At 44.7% G+C, this 20,580-nt stretch overlaps 1 protein-coding gene across 3 annotated transcripts in view; it reads right to left on the reverse strand.

The window, feature by feature from the left end:
• Positions 1-20,580, reverse strand: part of C2 (complement C2) — a 46,613-nt gene that overhangs the window by 7,418 nt on the left and 18,615 nt on the right. For all 3 annotated transcript variants that reach the window (XM_054978403.1, XM_054978402.1, XM_054978401.1), the window contains 9 exons: positions 17,273-17,409; positions 14,773-14,914; positions 13,445-13,576; positions 13,216-13,305; positions 9,789-9,929; positions 9,034-9,131; positions 7,543-7,654; positions 4,332-4,482; positions 1,530-1,606 (listed from right to left, as the gene is read on the reverse strand). In XM_054978403.1, coding sequence (XP_054834378.1) covers positions 1,530-1,606; positions 4,332-4,482; positions 7,543-7,654; positions 9,034-9,131; positions 9,789-9,929; positions 13,216-13,305; positions 13,445-13,576; positions 14,773-14,914; positions 17,273-17,409 — 1,080 coding nt within the window. The remainder of the gene's footprint in view (positions 1-1,529; positions 1,607-4,331; positions 4,483-7,542; positions 7,655-9,033; positions 9,132-9,788; positions 9,930-13,215; positions 13,306-13,444; positions 13,577-14,772; positions 14,915-17,272; positions 17,410-20,580) is intronic.

The following is a 20,580-nucleotide window of genomic DNA, read 5'->3' on the forward strand; positions in this document are numbered from 1 at the left end:
CGCACCACTGCAACACTTTAGAAATACCCCAAAACTCTAGAGTGAAATCATAGAGTTTTGGAGGATTGCTAGAGCATCATCAGAATATGTGATGTCACTTCCGGTTACATGACTGAAAGTGGCATCACAGCGTTGCTGCAATATCAGTTTTGGCCCCACAATTTCTACCCCTGCTGCACTGGGCAGCAGCAGGCAACAGAGGCAGGAGATGGAAGGTCTCCTGTTTCCCCTAGGCCCCAATATTAGAAGATTAAAATCACTGGGATGATCCAATAAGACATCTTCTATCCTATTATAAATTTCATTACTTATTCAAAACAATCATCTCCCAGAAATGTTGGCATGTCTTATATATGGGAGCTAGCTCCACTAGTTCTTTTCTCCAAGCATACAGTTCAATTTTTCCTGATTGAAAGCCGGTGTGATGTAGTGTTTACAGAAGAGGGCTAGGGGTGCTTCTGGCTTGCCTTCTCTCCATGCAGACTGCTTCTTGACAGGCATCTGGATCGCATGCGTTTTATTTTTTAAAAAAACAGTAGAGGATTTCCCCCACGAAAAGCCTTTCCATTTTTGATTATATGGGCTCATCCTACCAGCTTCTCTTGCAATATGGTATTGAGCAATAATGGAAGAAAATGCTAACTCACAGTTATTAGATTACACATTAAGAAATATTGTTTCCCCTAGAACAGAATTTTAGAAACAGAAAAGCAATATACAGGCTCTCAAAACCTAATTCATTGTATTTTCCATAGCGTTTTGCTTCCCCCTCCACCAGTGCTCAATATTTGTCTCATATATGCAGCCAGCTTCAAACTAGATGGGAGGAGTGTTGGTCTTTTTTCCCTCCCACAGTTTTAATGGAGAGACCCAAACCAGAGAAAAGGGACAGAAGCCGATTCCAGACGACTAACCTGAAGGCGCTGCATGCCGCCATGTTCCGGATCGCGACGGGGAAACCGCGAAATATCGCGTTTTCTCACACGAGTTTGGCGCGCGACGTCCAGAACATGGCGGCATGCAGCGCCTTCAGGTTAGTCATCTGGAATCGGCCCAGGAAAGGGTTAAATTGCCCCCCTCCCACCATAACAGTTTCCTGGGCCGATTCCAGACGGCCCTCCCCATCCCGAAACGTCGCGTGTCGTCGCGTTTTCCACGCGACGACACGCGACGTTTCGGGACGGGGAGGGCCGTCTGGAATCGGCCCTGATTTCCAGAGAACTCTATAGTAGTGCTTCCCAACCTGAGGATCAGGAGCCAAAAGTGGATCATGAAGCCTCTGAAAGTAGGTCTCAGACCAGCCATTTCTAATGGTGGCTCCTGCCCTTTGTACCCTTTTCTTTCTCGCCTCTTCTTCCTTTCCAGCTTCTTACATTCTTGCCTTTCCCTCCCCCTTTGCAACAAAACTCTTCTCTTTCACAGGATCTACAGGAACTGATAAAATGAGAGTACATCATGGAAAACTGCAGCTCTTTTGGAGTGAATCTAAGATCTCTGGTAACTACTCCACATGTTGCGAATGCACTCACCGTGATCCTTGCATGTTGCGGTCTCCGGCTTTTTCAGAGCTTTGTTGGCACCTGTAGTGCAGGGAAGACAAATCGGCCTGCAAAGGAGGCACATGTTTTTGCGGCTGGCTCGGACATTGCAGAGAGAAATGGGGGGCAAGGTTGTGGGTGGGATTGTTAAGAGTGCCCCCAGCAAGAATGGCAGAGAAATGTAACCAAAACTGGTAAGTATGCCATGACTGCACAAAATTCAGCTCTCTGAGCATTTCAGCTGTTGTTTAAAAATAATATGCCAGTTTTTGCCCTTATTGAAGGTGTGCACCGTCCCAGCCAGGCCTCACCATGACAGAGGATGTGACAGGGCTGGCATGGCATCACTGCAGCAAGGGACACCCAATGTAGTGTAAAAAAGAGCATCCCTGTCAAATTTGGCTCCTAAATGTACTGAGCATGCCCAGTTACAAATGAGCACGCTCAATAGCAGGAACTGAGAGCCAAGCTACAAGTGACGCCTTACACAAGTTTGACTCTTGTCAGCTTCCCTCAAGTTTTGATGGGAAATGTAGGCATCCTGGTTTTACAGCTTGGCTCTCCATTACAGCTGCAAGACCAGGATGCTTACATTTCCCATCAAAACTTGAGGGAAGCTGACAAGTGTCCAACCTGAGACAGGTGTCACTTGTAGCTTGGCTCTGAAGAAGAAAGTGAACGTTTGCCCTTCCTATTGCTCGCAAATGCCGTCAGAACGTTTCAAACTGCAGAAAATGTAGTCTGCATGACCCTAATTAGTGGAAGGAGACTTATAGACTGTGTAATGTGCAACTTTACACACAGCCAGAGCAAAACCATCTAGATGAGGAGAATACAATATGAGTTAGTATGAAAATCTGTACTGCTGCAAAATAGTTTTGTAGTTTGGAAGACCAGAGCTTGCTCTCTCTCCCCCATTGTAACCGCTGCCCTTATTTGCTCATACTGACAATCAAAAAGAGCTTCTTCTCTCAAAAAATATGTTTAGCAGTAAAGTCATCCCAATCCAATTAGAAAATGTTGTTGCTTATGATGGGACTGCTCAAAAGAAAAGAAAATGCCTTTGGTCTATGTTCTCTTCTCACAGCAGATCTCCAGCTCTCAAATTCTTACTAAAACTCCACATTTGCATAGAGTGCATTCGCTGTATGTGCAGTTCTATTCTCTGCTTTTACACAAAACCATTCTCACAGAAATCATTTGGGAAATTATGTTCATTCCATGGAATATCTGTTTGGGTGGGAGTGGTTATCCGGTGTCTTTTGACTGGGTATAAACGACCGAAAGGGGCCAGGAGGGAAAAGGATGTTTCAGGGTATGGGAGAATAGCAAATTAACAGAGCACAGTGGATATTTGACATTGCACATCGCACCAGGAACACATGGGAAACCAGGTCTCTGAACACGTGCAGAAAAAAGGATGTTTTGGGCTTTGTACAGGTACAAGCTTTTTTCCAGGACCGGCCACACTGCCACTGCAGAGCTGGTGCCATTTATGTCCATCCAAAGACTGAACACCTCTGAGCATATGCAATATTTTTAATTGCCAGTTTTTCCTGCTGTTTTGGCTGATGTTTTCTGCCATCAGGCGCATGTGGAGAGAAAGGCCTCTGAGCATGCACAGAAGGGGGCTTGAAAAAGGATAGTTTAGGCTTCAAACAGCTGCACCCTTTTTACCAGCACCAGGCACACTGTCAGAACCAGCTGCTGCCAGATGTTTGTGTCTTTTAGACAGCCCAGAAAGACCATCCCGTGGAGGAAGATGGCAGGATGCTGTTTCTGACAGACTGTGCAACGGAAATGGCCTGTTGGTCAGAAAGTGCAACCTGAGAAGAAAAACAGCAGGAACCTGACAGAATATGCAACAGGGATGGTATAGCCATAAGAATATGCTACCATTACACCAGGCTACAAGTGCTCCAATGCAGTCAGTACATAGGAGGCCCTGTGTCTTGGGCTGCAGAATTTGGAGGAGAGCAACTCTATGGTAGCAACTCTGACGGGATAGCTGGTGCCCTCTGAAGTCCAAACCATCCTGCCCCCACCAATGCTGGTTTCTTGCATGTTCCTGACAGGCCACAACAGCAGCAGAGCAAATGGGCTCTCTCTAAAATATCTCACTGGTAAGCAAAACTAATTGGTTGCGATTTTTGATGGTCTATGCACCATCAAAACATTCACCCTGCAGAAGCCAGTCTTGACAGGAAGCTGTTTCGTTGCCTTGAATAACTAAAACTGCCACCCAGTCTGGCAGGGAACATTACACTGGCCTCACCTCACCTGAAATGGGCCCACACATCTACTGAACTTGGGCAGGTAGGTACCTTCTGCTTGAGGATAGCTGGATAGGCTCTCTTTCCGTCCTGGGGGGAGGGCAAGGTGGGCTGGAGGGTGGGCCATTTTCCAGAGCTCCCCCCTCCCCTGCAATCCAGCAATGATTGCGCTGGACTTTCTGTAGGACTGATCTCAGTAACAGATTTCACGATCATAGTACCATAGTAGGGGAAAGGCACCTTGCACATACTCAAAGGAATTGTGTCAAGTCCATTTCATTTTTACAGAAAGACAATTCATACAACAAAGGAGAGACACTCTGCTTTGCTCATGCTCAGATTCTTGTACACTATTTTGAACTCTTTGGAAAAGTGGGATAAAAACGTACTGGATTGACAGCTAGATCAATCCACTGAAGGTGGGATGCCAAATTTCCCTGAGCACCTGTGTCTTAAGAGGGAAGCAGAACAAGGTCCTTTCTCTTCTGTATATGGCTCTTCAACCAATGGGACACATTACCTGGTTTTCCCAGCAAACTGCACAGGCATGTCCAGTTCAAGCAGGGAGATGTCATAGTCGTAGAACTCCTTGATGCCCTGGTCCACCTTAGCTTGGACATTGTATAATTCATGGTCAATTCGTCTCTTTATTGGCAACTCAATCCCATCAGCTGTGGGGGGGGGGAGGGAGAAAGAAGTCTCCTCAGAATCGATCTTCATTGTGAAATATTCTATTGTTCTTATTAAGAATCTAATAATCCTGGCTACCATTTTTCCTGCATAACTAGAACCCTGTAAGAAATCCAAAAAGTTGTGGAATAGGGAGGCTCCCAATGTGGTGCTTGTTGTTGCACAGCACTTCCCAACACCTTTTCTGGTGCCCATCAAGCATTTTGAGAAAGTGGGCAAGGCCAAGCAAGGCTTTTGCCAGTGGTGTTTCTAATTGGCCACTGAAGGTATCATTGGCTATGCAGATTGACTCATTGAAGATACTGCCTTTGCAGGCCCCCCCTTAAGGTAGGCAACCCCAGGCCACTGGCAGCCAGGAGTAAGCTGAACCAAGTTGGGTCTCGTGCCCCTGCCAGTATGGACCAGCTTGCTTCAGGACAGGGAACCAACAAAAGAGACAGTGTGGTGTCTCATTCAGATCATACCTATGTCTTTGGCTGTCGTCACACGGGCTTTTATTCAGTGCTAAAATGGCGCTATTTCCTGGCAAACACCCACCTTATTCCAACACTGTAGCGATTTTCTCTCTTCTGCTTTGTGCTTGATAGTTGCGATATTTTGCGCCTCAGTGTGAATGCCTCACATCGATGTATTTCGCCTCGCAACGCCCTATGCCCTCCCTTCAATCCCAGAATCCATTTCTTCCCGCGACTCCCCTTTTTTAAATTTTATTATGTCCTTATAATGCCATAACGACATAACACAATGCAAACTTTCTGCTGAAGTAAAAATGACTCAATCGCCAGGGCAGAGCCTTCAGCGATGGGGATCACGCCAGACAGGGAGTTTTCTGGGGGCAAAGGGCTATTTATATAATTTCAAAGTTGAAAAAACAAAAGAGTCGTAATGTTTTGCTCTAACGGAATGTTTATATGCTGTTATTCCGTTATAGCGGAATTAAACGTCAGAAAAATTAAAAAAAGGGGGGAGGAGCTGCTTCTACGCAGTTAAAGAGAACAGAACAGAGTGCTTCGGTGTGGACAGCTGGTGGCGCGAAGAGCCGTTAGGTGACCCAAAGAAACGTTACTGTGCCGATAGCAGGTAGGACGCTATATGCTGTAAATTTAACGGAAGAGATGCCCGTGTGATGACGGCCTTTGTCAGATACAGTAGCACAGATACAGTACCACAGTCTCTGCTATGGACCCCACTGGGACAAAATTATTCCTTCTTCCCAAAGTCTGAAAACTAGACAAGATGCATGGAAATCTGAGACTGGAACTTCCTACCGTTTAAACAAAATTCCCATAAAGGCCATGTGGATCTGAGCAGAGCGTGGAAATGGCGGCTGAATTCTTTCTTCCGGTGCAGTTCCATATATTGGAACTAACCCCTCCACCCAGCACTGTATTCTTTTTCTTTATAGCTTATTACAGGATACTGTGTGTGTGTGGTGGGGGGGGGGGTTGATTGGTTTTGAGTGGCAAGAGGGGGCCTAGGAGGGCCACTTAGCTGGGCCTCAGGCTTAAAGGGGACCTCCAAAAAGGCCAGAAAAGCATTTGTTATTTTTTAAAAAAAATATTCAAGTTATGTCTCTTTTCTTCTTTTGGTGTCTCACCATCAGTTTATATTTTTATTACAGCTTGAAGATATGAAAACTGGAGGTGGCTCAGGTCACTGGGCTTCTGAGAGCACTCAGGCAAGTTTCCTGATGTTTCCCCCACTCCAATGCAATAGTGCAATATGGAGGCTCCATGCATCTGATGAAGAGAACTGTGCTTCTCAAAAGCTTATGCTACAATAAAGTTGGTTAGTCTTAAAGGTGCTACTGGACTCTTTACTATTTTGCAACTACAGACTTGGATCTGCTATTTTATTTGTATTGGCCATTATGTGGGTATGTATTTAACCCTTTCCCATGGCACAGTTTCCAAACCAAACTCAAAATTGCTCTTTGCCCTGAAAGGTATCCCCCCACCCCCACCCCATCCTCCCCTGTGGAACAAACTTATAACCGCTCACAGGTGCTCTTTGCCCTGTAAGGATATTTTTACTTTTGATGAGAAAAATGGTGTTGGAGGAGGAAAAAAGATAATGGCCCAGCCTACCTACCCAACCCCACTGCATTTGAATAAAGAACACAGAGCAGTTGAAAACATGGATGCTCTTCAGTTCTTATCAAAGCAAATCTATGGGATTCCTGGGCGTACCCCACTTGGGGGCACTTTGGACCAGCCTCCCTTCCCCCCATGGGAGTTTTTAGGTCATAGTCTCTACTAGATTCATGGGGTGTGTGATCTGGGGACGGTCCAAAGCTGATTTGGGAACAACAATATTTGTAATTGGATATGGGGAGCAGGGGAGGGGGAAGAAACAGGAACTGCAAATGTAGAACTGGAAATCAACTTCAGCTTTGTAGTAAGTGGAAGGAAGAGTGGTGCTTGGGGTACTTTTTTTCTTGGTGAAAACCCTTCTGGAATTATTACAGCAATTAAATTTACAGTTAGCATAACAATTAATGACACAGCACTTTTGGGGTACGAAATGGCCTGGCTAGAGTAAAAAAAAAAGAGGATAGCCTGGAAGAATTGCCTCATACACTGAGGAAACCCATACCAGAGTGCACGACATTAGGCTAAACTAAACCAAGAGACGGTGGCATTGTACTATATATAGTATAATGCTATAGTGTTCTAGCAATTTCTTTTTTTTTTTTTAAGAGAAGGACACAGTGACCATGGGGGCTGAGGGAAGGAAAATGTGAGGGAAACTACTGCGCGGGTTCTCTGTTGCAACTACGTATGCTTCTGCATATGCAGCAGCAACGAGAGCTACACAGAGACTTGTCTCTGCGTAGAAACAGCAGCCGTGATCAGGAGGGAGGAGCTACTGATGGTCTTTTGCAGGGCTTTTTTTCAGCGGGAACGCAGTGGAACGGAGTTCCGGAACCTCTTGGAAATGGTCACATGGCTGGTGGCCCCGCCCCCTGATCTCCAGACAGAGGGGAGTTTAGCTTGCCCTCTGCGCTGCACCATGGCAGACACTCTCCTTTTGTTCCTTACCCAGAATAACTTTCCAGCTGGGAGTGTAGTTAAAATATCTGAAGCAGTGAGCAGCTGTTAGAACCCATGTCCTTGAGATCAAGGAACCTCGACAACTACGTTCTTTCTGCGTCTGTAGCAAGAGAAACCAATAAAGATGACTCAGAAAAGACAAATGAGGACAATTCTTCACACACTGCACAATGAATGTTAGAACGCACTGCCACAAGATGTATCAATGGCTGCTAGCTTAGGCTCAAAGTAGATGTTAAAACTTTTAATGAATTGGGTCCAGGGGCTGTGGAGAATTGCCTTTTAGAGAGCCGCAAGGGCTCAGTGCTGTTTGGGACTTTGGTGTGTGGGGGAGAGGGGCTTCTTTCTTTCTCTCACACCATTTTCCTAAGCCAAATGGTCGGGGGGGAGGACATTATTTGCCCTGTTTTGAAGCTGCACATGGACCCAACTCTTTAAAAGCTTTAACATCTACTTTGGGCCTAAGAAGAAATTAGTCCAGTTGCACCTTTAAGACTAACCAACTTTACTGTAGCATAAGCTTTTGAGAACCACAGTTCTCTTCGTCAGATGCATGATGCATGAACCACAGAGAACTGTGGCTCTTGAAAGCTTATGCTACAGTAAAGGTCGTTAGTCTTAAAGGTGCTACTGGACTCGTTTCTTTTTTGCTACTACAGACTAACACAGCTAACTCCTCTGGATTTGGGCCTTAGATAATGCTAAAAGGGGATTAGATAAATTTATGGAGGAGAGTTCCATTACTGGCTATGTTCAGAAGGATTAAATTCCAGTGGCACCATAGAGACCAACAAGATTTCAGAGTGTAAGTGTCTGAGGGCCAAGCTACAAGTGACGAATGACACTTGCCTGGAAAGAGAACAGACTCACGTGGCAAGTGAACAGGGAGGAATACATGTGAGTTTGTTCACTTGCCAGGCAAGTGTCATTCATCACTTGTAGCTTGGCCCTCTGAGAGCCAAGCTAAAAGTGACGCCTTACACAGGTTGGACACTTGTCAGCTTCCCTCAAGTTTTGATGGGAAACGTAGGCGTCCTGGTTTTACAGCTTGGCTCTCCATTACAGCTGCAAGACCAGGATGCCTACATTTCCCATCAAAACTTGAGGGAAGCTGACAAGTGTCCAACCTGTGTCAGGCATCACTTGTAGCTTGGCTCTTCAGAGCTCCCTTCTTCAGGAAGGAGAAGAAGCAGGGAGCTGTCTGAAGGGAGTGTTTGGAGGTGCCGCTGGACTCTAATCCTGCTGTTCTGCTGCAGACCAATACAGCTACTTAACTACAACTATCTCCGTTTTCAGAGGCAGTGTGTATGCCACTAGTTGAGCAACAACAAAAATGAGGATGGCTTTGAGTTCTCGATCCCTGCTTGTGCAACTTATGACTACACTGATTTAATTTAAACGCAATAGAAATAATAAGATTGGAGATCTGGGAGAGGGGTATTAAATATTATGTCTGGGAAAGGAGCAGGTTTTACTTACATTTTGTTGGAGAGTTACATGCCATGGTTGCTTTTGATCCGGCATGGCACTAGCAGAGTTGTTTGCCATACCACATAGATCCTGCAGGTCTCTGGGATCTGAGAGTAAGGGAAAGGGGAACAACATTTATTCTCTATATAGTTTGCTTTCTTACAAGCTGTTAATATATCAATTTCTCCCATCAGTTTTTAAAGGAATCTGTTGGTTATCACTGACAACCAGGACTTTTTTTCAGCGGGAATGTGGTGGAAAGGAGTTCCGGCACCTCTTGAAAATGGTCACATGGCCGGTGACCCCACCCCCTGATCTCCAAACAGAGGGGAGTTTAGATCACCCTCTGCGCTGCTGGAGCAGTGCGGAAGTCGATCTACACTCCCCTCTGTCTGGAGATCAGGGGGCGGGGCCACCAGCCATGTGACCGTTTTCGCCAAGGGCGATTTTAACTTTAAAAAACTCCCCCCTTGTTCCAGCTGACCGAAAGTGACATCATTGTGCAGTCCTGAGTTCCACCACTGAGTTCCACCACTTCTTTTCCCAGAAAAAAAGCCCTGCTGACAACCCACTGCTCTCCACAGTTTTATGGGTTGCTTTAGCCATCTTTTTAAAAGACCAGTTTTTTTTTCACTTTGAACGCAGCTGTAGCATATCTGCCCATGGACTGACAAAGTGCAGCTGAAGATTTCCAGTGCTGCTACCCCTTTAAAACTCCCCCCATTTTACAATAGTTTCCCATCTAGGTGAGAGACTGCACTCACCCAGGACATCTTCGAAGGCCTTCTTGAGCTCCTGAGGGTCTGCCACTTTGAAGACGTGCCTCTCGCCTGCCTTCTTTGACGCCAACTCGTTCATGGCATCCCAGTCCACATCCAGGTTTCCAACACCGAAGACATAGATATCTGAATGAGACACATCATGCAACTAAGAGAGTGGGCTCCGACTCATTAAAGTTTATGCAGCAACAAATTTTGTTAGTCTTTAAAAGGTGCCAATGGACTCCTTACTTATTCTGTTGCTAGAGACGACCCATCTGGAATTAAGGAAAGGAAATGTCACTGGAGAACCGAGGAGTAAGAATGGTAAGTTCTTACAGCCAGCAATGAGGTGGGCTGAACCCAGGGCATTAACAACCATTGGAAAGAGGAATGCTTCTACCTGACTTCTTAGCATCAATAACTTTGAGGAACAAATGCTTCTCATGTATATTCCATCTTGCCTCCAAGGAGCTCAAGGCACTATATACATGGTTGCAGGGCTTTCTTTTCCCTGGGAAAAGCGGTGGGTTGCCCTCGGAGAAAATGGTCACGTGGCTGGTGGCCCGCCCCCTGATCTCCAGACAGAGGGGAGTTTAGAATCTACAATCCCCTCTGTCTGGAGATCAGGAGGCGGGGCCACCAGCCATGTGACCATTTTCAAGAGGTTCCGGAACTCCGTTCCACCACGTTCCCGCTGAAAAAAAGCCCTGCATGGTTGTCCCCTCCTCTATTGTCATCCACACAAAAAATCCTGCGAGGGAGATTTGACTGAAGGAGGGTGATTGGTCCAAGGTCACCCAATAAAATTTGATTTATATGCCACCGTTCAGGACAAAACACCCACACCGGTTTGCAAAGTATGTTATTATTGGTTGTTGGGGGTTTTCCGGGCTGTATTGCCGTGGTCTTGGCATTGTAGTTCCTGACGTTTCGCCAGCAGCTGTGGCTGGCATCTTCAGAGGTGTAGCACCAAAAGACAGAGATCTCTCAGTGTCGACACTGAGAGATCTCTGTCTTTTGGTGCTACACCTCTGAAGATGCCAGCCACAGCTGCTGGCGAAACGTCAGGAACTACAATGCCAAGACCACGGCAATACAGCCCGGAAAACCCCCAACAACCATCGTTCTCCGGCCGTGAAAGCCTTCGACAATATGTTATTATTATCCCCACAACAATCACTCTGTGAGCTGGCTGGGGCTGAGAGAGCTCTGGAAGAGCTGTGACTGATCCAAGGTTACTCAGCTGGGTTTCTCAAGAACAAGTCATGTCAGACTAACCTTATCTCTTTTTTGAAGAAAGTTACTACCTTGCTGGACCAGGGGAATGCTATAGACATAGTTTATCTCAATTTCCGTATCACAAGTTGGTAAAATGTGGTTTGGATCCTATTAATGTTAGGTAGAACTGTAAATGATTGACAGAGCACACCCAAAGAGTGCTTGTTAATAGTTCCTCATCCTTTTGGAGAAGATTGACAAGTGAAGTGCCTCAGGGATGGGTCCTGGTGTTGGGGAAAATGGGTTAAAATAGTTTAAATTCAGATTTGCAATGGGTCTTGAATCAATAGAGAGTCAGATGCCTGTATGGTTTTTAAAATATTTACTTCTAAAGGAAAACGGTACACAGGATTCCTACAAAATAAGAAACTCTATAAGCTACATCTTGACAGTATGGAGTACAAACTTTAAAAGCATGGATAATGGATATTCTTCTTGTTCTTCTCCTTGATCTTTTGGGAAGGAAGTCACCTGACCTACTGACCAATAACAGTTTACAAACACATCTCAGTTTCCCCAGCTTTGAATCAGATAAGGCTATTGGCTCTGTGCCAGGTTTTCTTCCAGGTAAACACAACCAATAGAAACACTAGGTAAACACATTAACCCCATAATGACTGAATGTCAGACCTTGCAACTTATATTCCGATACCTGGAACTTGTTCTGTTCAACATTTTTATAAATGATTTGGATGAAGGAATAGAGGGAATGCTTATTAAATATGCAGGTGATACTAAATTGGGAGGGGTAGCAAATATGATCGAAGACAGAGTCAGGATACAGGATGAGCTTGACAGGCTGGAAAATGGAGGTAAAACAAATAAAATGAATTTCAACAGAGATAAATGAAAAGTTCTGCATTTAGGTAGGAAAAATCAAATACATAATTATAGGATGGAGGAAACTTGTCTTGCCAGTAGTATGTGCGAAAAGGATCTAGGTGTCTTAGTACACTGAATATGAGTCAGCAGTGTGATATGGTAGCTAAAAAGTCAAATGAGGTTTTGGGCTGTATCGACAGAAGTATAGTGTTCAGATCACGAGAAGTGATGGTATCGCTCTATTCTGCTCTGGTTAGACCTCACCTAGAGTATTGTGTTCAGTTGTGGGCACCACAATTTAAGAAGGATATAGACAAGCTGGAAAATGTCCAGAGGAAGGCAAAAGGGTGAAAACCTTTGGTATTCCTTCAGTGATCCCTCCTCCCTCTTCCCCAGTGTTTTATTTTTTGCTTTATGAGTTTTTTTAGCTATGATTTTTAGCATCATAGGGTTGGAAGGGACTTCGAGGGTCATCTAGTCCAACCCCCTGCACAATGCTGGAAACTCACAAATACCTCCCCCCACCACATCCCCCAGTGACTCCTGCTCCATGCCCAGAAGATGGCAAAACACCATCAGGATCCCTAGCCAAAATGGCCTGGGGAAAATTGCTACCCCTGGCCCCAAGGTGGTGATCAGCCTTACCCTGGGAACGTAGGAATTGTTTTAATGATGTGTGTGTTGATTTTAATGGCTTTTAAAGTGAGATTTTATTATGTATATTTTAATTGGTTCGCCCCTTTAGTGACTTTATGAGGCACGAAGGTAGGGTAAAAAGTTTTGATAAATAAATACATAAATAAATAGCTAAGATGCTTTAACTGGAAATGCTGGGGGATTGAACCTGGGACTTTCTCCACACTATATTGAGTCACAGTGCATTTATTGTCTACAGGCATAATCTCTCTGGGTTGGGTTTCAAGGAAGAGAAAGGTTTTTCAACACTTGTTAGCAGGATTACCAACCTCCAGATAAAGCCTGGTGATCTCCCAAAATTACAACTCTTGACAGCAGGGATCAGTTACCCTGGAGCAAATGGCTGCATTGGAGGAGGGCGGACTCTATGACATTAAACACCACTAAGGTCCCTCCTCTCCCCACACTCTGGCCTTCTCAGACTCTACCCCCAAATCTCTGAGAATTTCCCAGCCTAGAGTTGGCAACCCTAGGGGGAATGAACCTGCATGCTAAGCAGGCTTTCTTCCACTGAACCCCCAAAGAATTCTCCTGCCAACCTCTATAAGAAACTGGGCTCGTATGGGGAGTGGCTTTCCCTAAGATCCTACTGAATAACAATTACTGTACACAAGGTAGCTTTAATACAACTTACCCAGATAGTCTTGCCGGTTTTCTTTCACATCCAAGAAGTCCTCTATTGTGTTCACTGCATTTTTGGGAGAACCACCCATATTGGACTTCCCTAAGAGAATACCCGAACACTTCAGCACAAAGAACAATATTTCCCCAAATGCCAAGAGAGAAAGGTTGAACTCTGCCTGGCTTCTGTCACAGAGAAACACACAGCCCTTTTCCACCTTCTTTCCCCCCACCCCCCTCACCATCTGTGAGCAGAATGATGGCATGGCGGGTCTGATCCCAGTGCGTTTCGTCAGCTGCTCGATGGCTGAGCATCATGTCATAGACGGCCCTCAGCGCTGCCTGGATGTTGGTTCCTGTTGCATTGCCGTGGTCTGCAAGAGGAAACAAGCAAGACCCCAACTGAGTTTCATGCACTTCTACTTTGCTTCCTCCCAGATGTGAGATGTACAAAACAGATTGGTTAAAAAATAGCAAATATCTTAAATAGAGGTAAAACAAATAAAATGAATTTCAACAGAGATAAATGAAAAGTTCTGCATTTAGGTAGGAAAAATCAAATACATAATTATAGGATGGAGGAAACTTGTCTTGCCAGTAGTATGTGCGAAAAGGATCTAGGTGTCTTAGTACACTGAATATGAGTCAGCAGTGTGATATGGTAGCTAAAAAGTCAAATGAGGTTTTGGGCTGTATCGACAGAAGTATAGTGTTCAGATCACGAGAAGTGATGGTATCGCTCTATTCTGCTCTGGTTAGACCTCACCTAGAGTATTGTGTTCAGTTTTGGGCACCACAATTTAAGAAGGATATAGACAAGCTGGAAAATGTCCAGAGGAGGGCAAAAGGGTGAAAACCTTTGGTATTCCTTCAGTGATCCCTCCTCCCTCTCCCCCAGTGTTTTAATTTTAATCCCCCAGTGTTTTAATCTTTAATCTTTCAATCTTAAAAACCAACAACATAAAAAAGAACATAATTAAATTAGGATCTCCCAGAACTACAACCGATCTCCAGACTCCAGAGGTTAGTCGCCCTGGAGAATATGACTGCTTTGCAAGGGGTACTCTGGCATTATAACCCACTAAGTTTCCTCCCCTTCCCAAACCCCTCTCTTTGCAGGTTCCCCCACAAATATCCAGGAATTTCCCAACCCTCAGTAGGCAACCCTACCCTTCAGGCACCCCTCACATCAGGAAACACGAGATTACCTCAGAGGCTCCTGCAGTATTGCAGGGCCCTCTGGGGTGATGTCCCATTTCCTGGTGGGTGGCACTCTGGAAACAGCACAGTCTTGATTCTTTAGTGCCCCTTAGAAGTAAAAAGTGCAAGAGAGTTCTGTTTTGCTCCTTTTACCATAGTTACATTGGTGGTGGCAGCACAGGAAACTACTAAAGTGGGGGAAGTAACAGAGTTGGGATCTGTGGACAGCTTTTTATCAAGCCTTCATAAAATCCCACATTCTGTTTTGGCAATACTGAAGTCAATGGGTGCTCCTAAATCATTTCCCCGGCCTTGGATTTTAAAATAAACGTAGAACCCACTGCTGGCAGCCACTGAAGGCTGTCCATACCTTCATATTTCATTTTCTCCTCCATCTCTTCAATGACCAGGTCTGGGTCTTCAGCTATATCATCAAACGTGTCAACAATCATCTTGGGCTGACTGGCGTACGAGAATACAGCAAACCTGATGGACACTTCGAAGCTGGCAATCTGGAAATAGGAACAATAGAAGGAGCATGAAAGCAAGGCAGGACGAGGAGAGGAAGGAAGGGTTTGTTGGAATCCTGTGATCAAAGGCCTATCCTACTATTGTGGTGCTTAATCTATATATTAAATATGATGAAATATCACCTCTGTTGGAGTGACCATCATATTTGCCTGTTAAAGAAAAACTGTTATCCTGTAGAACGGCTTTCTGGAGTGTATCTTCATCAGAGGCCTTATTTAGAACATGTTTATGCTGCTTTACCAGGACTAATTCTTAAAGTGATATGCAAAAGCAGCTAAACAACACGTTACAAAAAGAGGGTCACATAAATTAAGGAGCATTTGAAACAAGTAACATGGCAAGTTTTGGGAGGGGCTGTGGCTCGGTGGTAGAACAGCTGCTGTGTGAGCAGAAGAACTCAATTTCAATACCAGGCATCTCCAGATAAAAGGACAATGCTACAGGGCAGGTGAAAAAGTTCTTCCTTTGATCGTGGAGATCTGCTGGCAATTGAAATAGACAATACCGATCTTGGTATACCAGTACACTGATATAAGGCCGTTTCATGTGTTCAAACCAACAAAACAGAGCCTCAGATCAACCCCTGAAGACCAAGATTTGGCTCCAGTAGCACCTTAAAGACCAACTGGTCTCTTCTACTACAGACTAACATGGCTACTCACCTGAAACTATCTTCATGGAAAGCAACACATTCAGCCACCTGGAGTGGAAATCCATCAACCTTAAAATTTAGTTGGTCTTTACGGTGCTATTGGATCCGAATCTAGCTTTTCTATTAAAGAGCAATGCAGCTATCCACCTGAAACTATCTCCCTGAAGACCAAGTGAATAAAAAAGAACATCTTTTCTAAGAGGGAAACCTTCTTACTCTCAAGGCAACTTTTTCACTTCACCTGTCTGCACGTATGCCATCCCAGGATTGTGACTGATTTATGAATAAAACTGGTATGCTAAGGACTGCAGTCATTGTGGCCAAACTGGATTTCAGAAATTCTAGACTTTATTATCAGGCAAATCCATTAACCCAACAGCATTAGTTTAGGTAAATTATGGCCCTGATGCCAGATTCTGCACTTCAAAGCCATATACTTCAAAACTTGCATTGAATGCATTTCCTCCTAGGCACCGCAAAACTCCTCTGAGAACTGTCATTCTGAGAAAGTTTCAGAACTCTGTAACAATACTTTAATTCCTCTCATTAAGCTTTATTCGCTGCAATGTCTTGGAGGAAGCCACATCAACTGTCTAAACTACTTCTATACTGATTCAACTGTAAACATGCTCTGAGGTATTTAGACATCAACTCTGTACTTAGCAAATCCATTGACTATAGCATAATGTATGCATAATGTTGTGCAAGTCACAGAGTCACATAGAAGAGGAGAGAATGTGAGGGCACTGGCTCCATCCCTATCAGTGCATGTTTGCCTTGTTGCGGTTGGCACAGAACCTACATGGATATGAACTGTGGGTCTCACCACACAAGACAAAATACACAGATAATTCGAGTGTATTTTGTAATTCGAGTGTATTTTGTAATTTGAGTGTATTTGAGTGTAATTCGAGTGTAATTTAAGTGTATTTTACACAGGTAATTCGAGTGTATTTTGTAATTCGAGTGTATTTGAGTGTAATGTGAGTGTAATTCAAGTGTAATTTACACAGGTAATTCAAGTGTATTTTGTAATTCGAGTGTATTTGAGTGTAATGTGAGTGTAATTCAAGTGTATTTTACACAGGTAATTCGAGTGTATTTTGTAATTCGAGTGTATTTGAGTGTAATATGAGTGTAACTCAAGTATATTTTACACAGGTAATTCGAGTGTATTTTGTAATTCAAGTGTATTCGAGTGTAATATGTGTGTAACTCAAGTGTATTTTGTGTTTTGACCCAGTATGCACATAAGCTCTGCCCATCTTTGGAAACATTCATAAAGTAGCTCCAAGTACGGGAATGTTCTAAAAGCAGTCCCAATCACAGGGACACAGCAGTGCCAATGGGAGCACAGTAAGGCACTGTGATCATGTCAGGTGAGTATGTGGGGTCAGGGCCAGGATGTTCACTCTCACTGCCTCTTGCTGACCTGTATATACTTATGGCATATGAACAGGGTTAATATTTGTTGCCTACCAAACCTTGGCCGATTCCACACAACTTACCTGAACCCGGGACGTTGCGCTACATTGCGGATCATGCCGGGGAATATGCGAAATATTGCGTTTTCTTGCGCGAGAAATAATGCAATGTTTGCGTTTTCCCCGGCATGATCCGCAACATAGCGCAACGTCCCGGGTTCAGGTAAGTTGTGTGGAATCGGCCCTTGTCTGTACAAACTTACCCTATGAATGATGATTTTCAGGGACTGTTTAAAGATCTCAAAGTTTTTTTTGGTGACACTATGGGAGGCATCCGCAAGCAAGTAGACATGGAGGAAACTCTCTTTGGACAGGATAAGTTTTCGTCCTAAAGACTGCCCTGATAAAGAAATAGAAAAAAAAACTATCATCCGCTGCTCTGCAGTTTTCAGCCATAACTGATTTTTGTACTATGGTTGTTGGGGTTTCTAGCTCATTGAAAGAATGAAAAAAATGAAATGAAATGCAAAAATAATGAATGGTTTTAAGAATTTTAAAATGTGATTTTATTATGTACATTTTAATTTGTTAGCCACCTTGGGGGCCTTTTTGAGGACAGAAAGGTGGGATATAAATTTTATTAAATCGATAATAAACAAAAGCCCAGTGCTCCCTATTATTGAACCTCACTGAGCTTGTGAGGAGCATGCAGAAGATCATAAATCTTTTAAATAAAACAATGATACATACATTCTTATATTTTATTACTACTTACATCACAGCTCAGCAGGTTTGAATGAGGAACCTATCAGCATGAAATCAGGCACTATCGAAAAATTGATAGGCAGCAATCAACAGACTCTCCGATACCTTTCAGTCTCCCATTCAGTCAGAAGATGGTGCAAGCATCTTTCCACGATCCAGTGTCCCCCTACCCTGATCATTTCTCTGCCCCATTTTGTACATGCTGTAGCAAGCAGAACTCCAGGTGTATCACACGGAAAGGATACACAAAATGACCAGGGGGTGGATCCTATTGATTTGTTCCATTAATAGTAGCATCCAGAGCAAGCTGCCTTCCCTCAGTGCAAGAGGGTCTCTTGCAGGGATCTTAATAATAATAATAACATCATTTGATTTATATACTGCCCTTCAGGACAACTTAACACCCACTCAGAGCGGTTTACAAAGTATGTTATTATTCCCACAACAATAATCACCCTGTGAGGTGAGTGGGGCTGAGAGAGCTCCTGGAAGCGGTGATTGACCCAAGGTCACCCGGTCGGCTTCAAGTGGAGGAGTGGGGAATCAAACCCAGTACTCCAGATTAGAGTCCTACGTTCTTAACCACTACAACCAAACTGGCTCTCTCTTTCGTGCTGGAGAATGACACTACCATTAGTGTTGCCAGGAACCCCACCTCCTCCTGTTATGGAGCTTGCTATAAACTGTGCCAGTTTCCTGCCTTGCTGTTTTAAAGATCTACCAAAGACTCTGTTTAAGGGCAGCATTGCCCATGCCTGCATCCTGTTCTCCCTGCTGCAATGGACTGTGCCATCTATGTCTGTTTCCTGCCTCCTTGGCCACCTATTTCACCTGGGCCCAGAGCCATGCTGCCAGCCGCACAGTGCCAGCTGGAGGGAATCTCCACGAGCCTGGCCAGGCACCCCCTGGTCAGTTCCTGCGGAGAGGCCCTTGCAGGACAGTCACTGAGTCTGCCCACACCACTGGGCAGCCTGCTAGCAAGCCCAAGCCGTGCCAAGGAAGAAGCCATGTTCCCAAGCAGTAAAGAGCCAGCCTGGACAGTTTACTTCAAGGCTGCCATTTCGTGAAAACGAGCCGGTCACGTTCGCAGCAGCCAGCCTCGCCTTGCTATGCATATCTCGAAAGCCGCCCCGGAATGGAAGCTATGTGCCGGCTGTCCAGGACACTTAATGGACGCATCTCAATGCAACTGCCACATTCCAGAACTGAGGCCATCAAGACAACGCCAGCTTCCTGGAAGATCCAATTGACCCACCCGGCACTCCCCTCCCCTCCTTTGTCCCCTCTTCCCGAGGTGTCACAATCATACAATCAGACACTAAAGTGGCCCATCAAGGATAGTTGTAGAACCATTAAGCCTTTGTTCCCCTTTTGAGAACCACATGGAAGGCACTAGCCCCAGGGTACGTTTTGGGGTACTTAAGCAGGCTTCCCCTGCCATGAGCTGCACATGCCATTCCTATCCTGAACCTCTGCCGTCTCTCTGCGTGTCTAGTGCAGGCATTAGATACCGCCACACTTCGCTGCTACATCTTTCTTCCACGCCGTGACCAGGTGAGTATACCCAGTTCCGTCGATCTCAAGAGGGCTCTCCTGCAAATGCAACCGGTTCTGTTTTTCCTACTCTTTATTTCCTAGTATCTTGTATGTACCTTGTTTGTGTGTGTTATTATAGGCATACACAACACCATTAGTAAAAACACGTTTTATCTTTATTAGTCTAGCCTTTTTATTGCACGAGTAATGTGGAAGAGGGACTCTGGTATAGCTGGTTAAGATCCGCGATAATCAAACCCAGACTGCCTGCTAATTTCCCCATAAATAGCAGTTCTGGTAACATTAGTGGAACAAATCCATAGGATCAAAACCCAGGTAGGCAGAAGAAACCATGGCTACCTCAAATCTTGATGCTGCGGAGGATTCAAAATCGACAACCTTTAGCCTCTGATGCAAGTGTGGTAGGATACAGGGTTTGCCAGCTGGAGGTCCCACATTATACATTCCTGGCATTTCTGGTTAAAAAGATCACAGTTACCTGGACTGGAAAAGAAATCTACTCGAGACCTTGGCAAGTCCCCACCAGTTAGCATGGTCACTACTGGCCTAAATAAACATTATGACCAGGTGTGACAATAAGCTGGTACACAGCACTAGACAGTAACGGTCACAAAGTGGCCAGAGTGGAACCTTTCATCTGTTATGGAGTAGTTTAATGGGTGCAGTGTAGCGTGTGTAAATGTGCCGGCACTGAGGAACAAACATCCTCACAGAGCTTGCATTTATCTTTATCAAGGATATATAAGACGTTATTTAAGGAACTCCACTTTATATTCTAACTATCTAGACTAGGATGCTGAGAGATTTGAAGGAAGCAAGTCCTGCTTATGGATGCAAGATGGAGAAGAGAGTGAGGAAGTTCCAGAGAATACCAATCTGTACTTCAAAGGGATAGCTCCAGACCAGAGAGAAAGGATGGAAAGTTCCTGACTCTTCTATCTATATATAGTACCCCTCTGCAACCTGAAACTAGGGGACAGTGTAAACAGTTCTTTGCTTCCATCACCATCTTCTTTCAAGCTCCACGAGAGAAACCATACCGGTCTGAAATTTAAGTAACTTTCACCACTGATTCTGACTCAGAGCCAAGCTATACGAGACGCCAGACACGTGTTCTTCATGTGTCGGTTCCTGCAAGATTCCCTGGGTAGTATAGTCTTACAAAGAACAGCCACTCGATGTGATTCTCCACTGGGGGAAGAGCGAGGGGAGGGATTCTCTCTCTTGCAAAAAGCCTCGGCTTGGGTTT

The sequence above is a fragment of the Eublepharis macularius genome, chromosome 4, assembly GCF_028583425.1.
Source record: "Eublepharis macularius isolate TG4126 chromosome 4, MPM_Emac_v1.0, whole genome shotgun sequence".
Classification (NCBI taxonomy): Eukaryota; Metazoa; Chordata; class Lepidosauria; order Squamata; family Eublepharidae; genus Eublepharis; species Eublepharis macularius.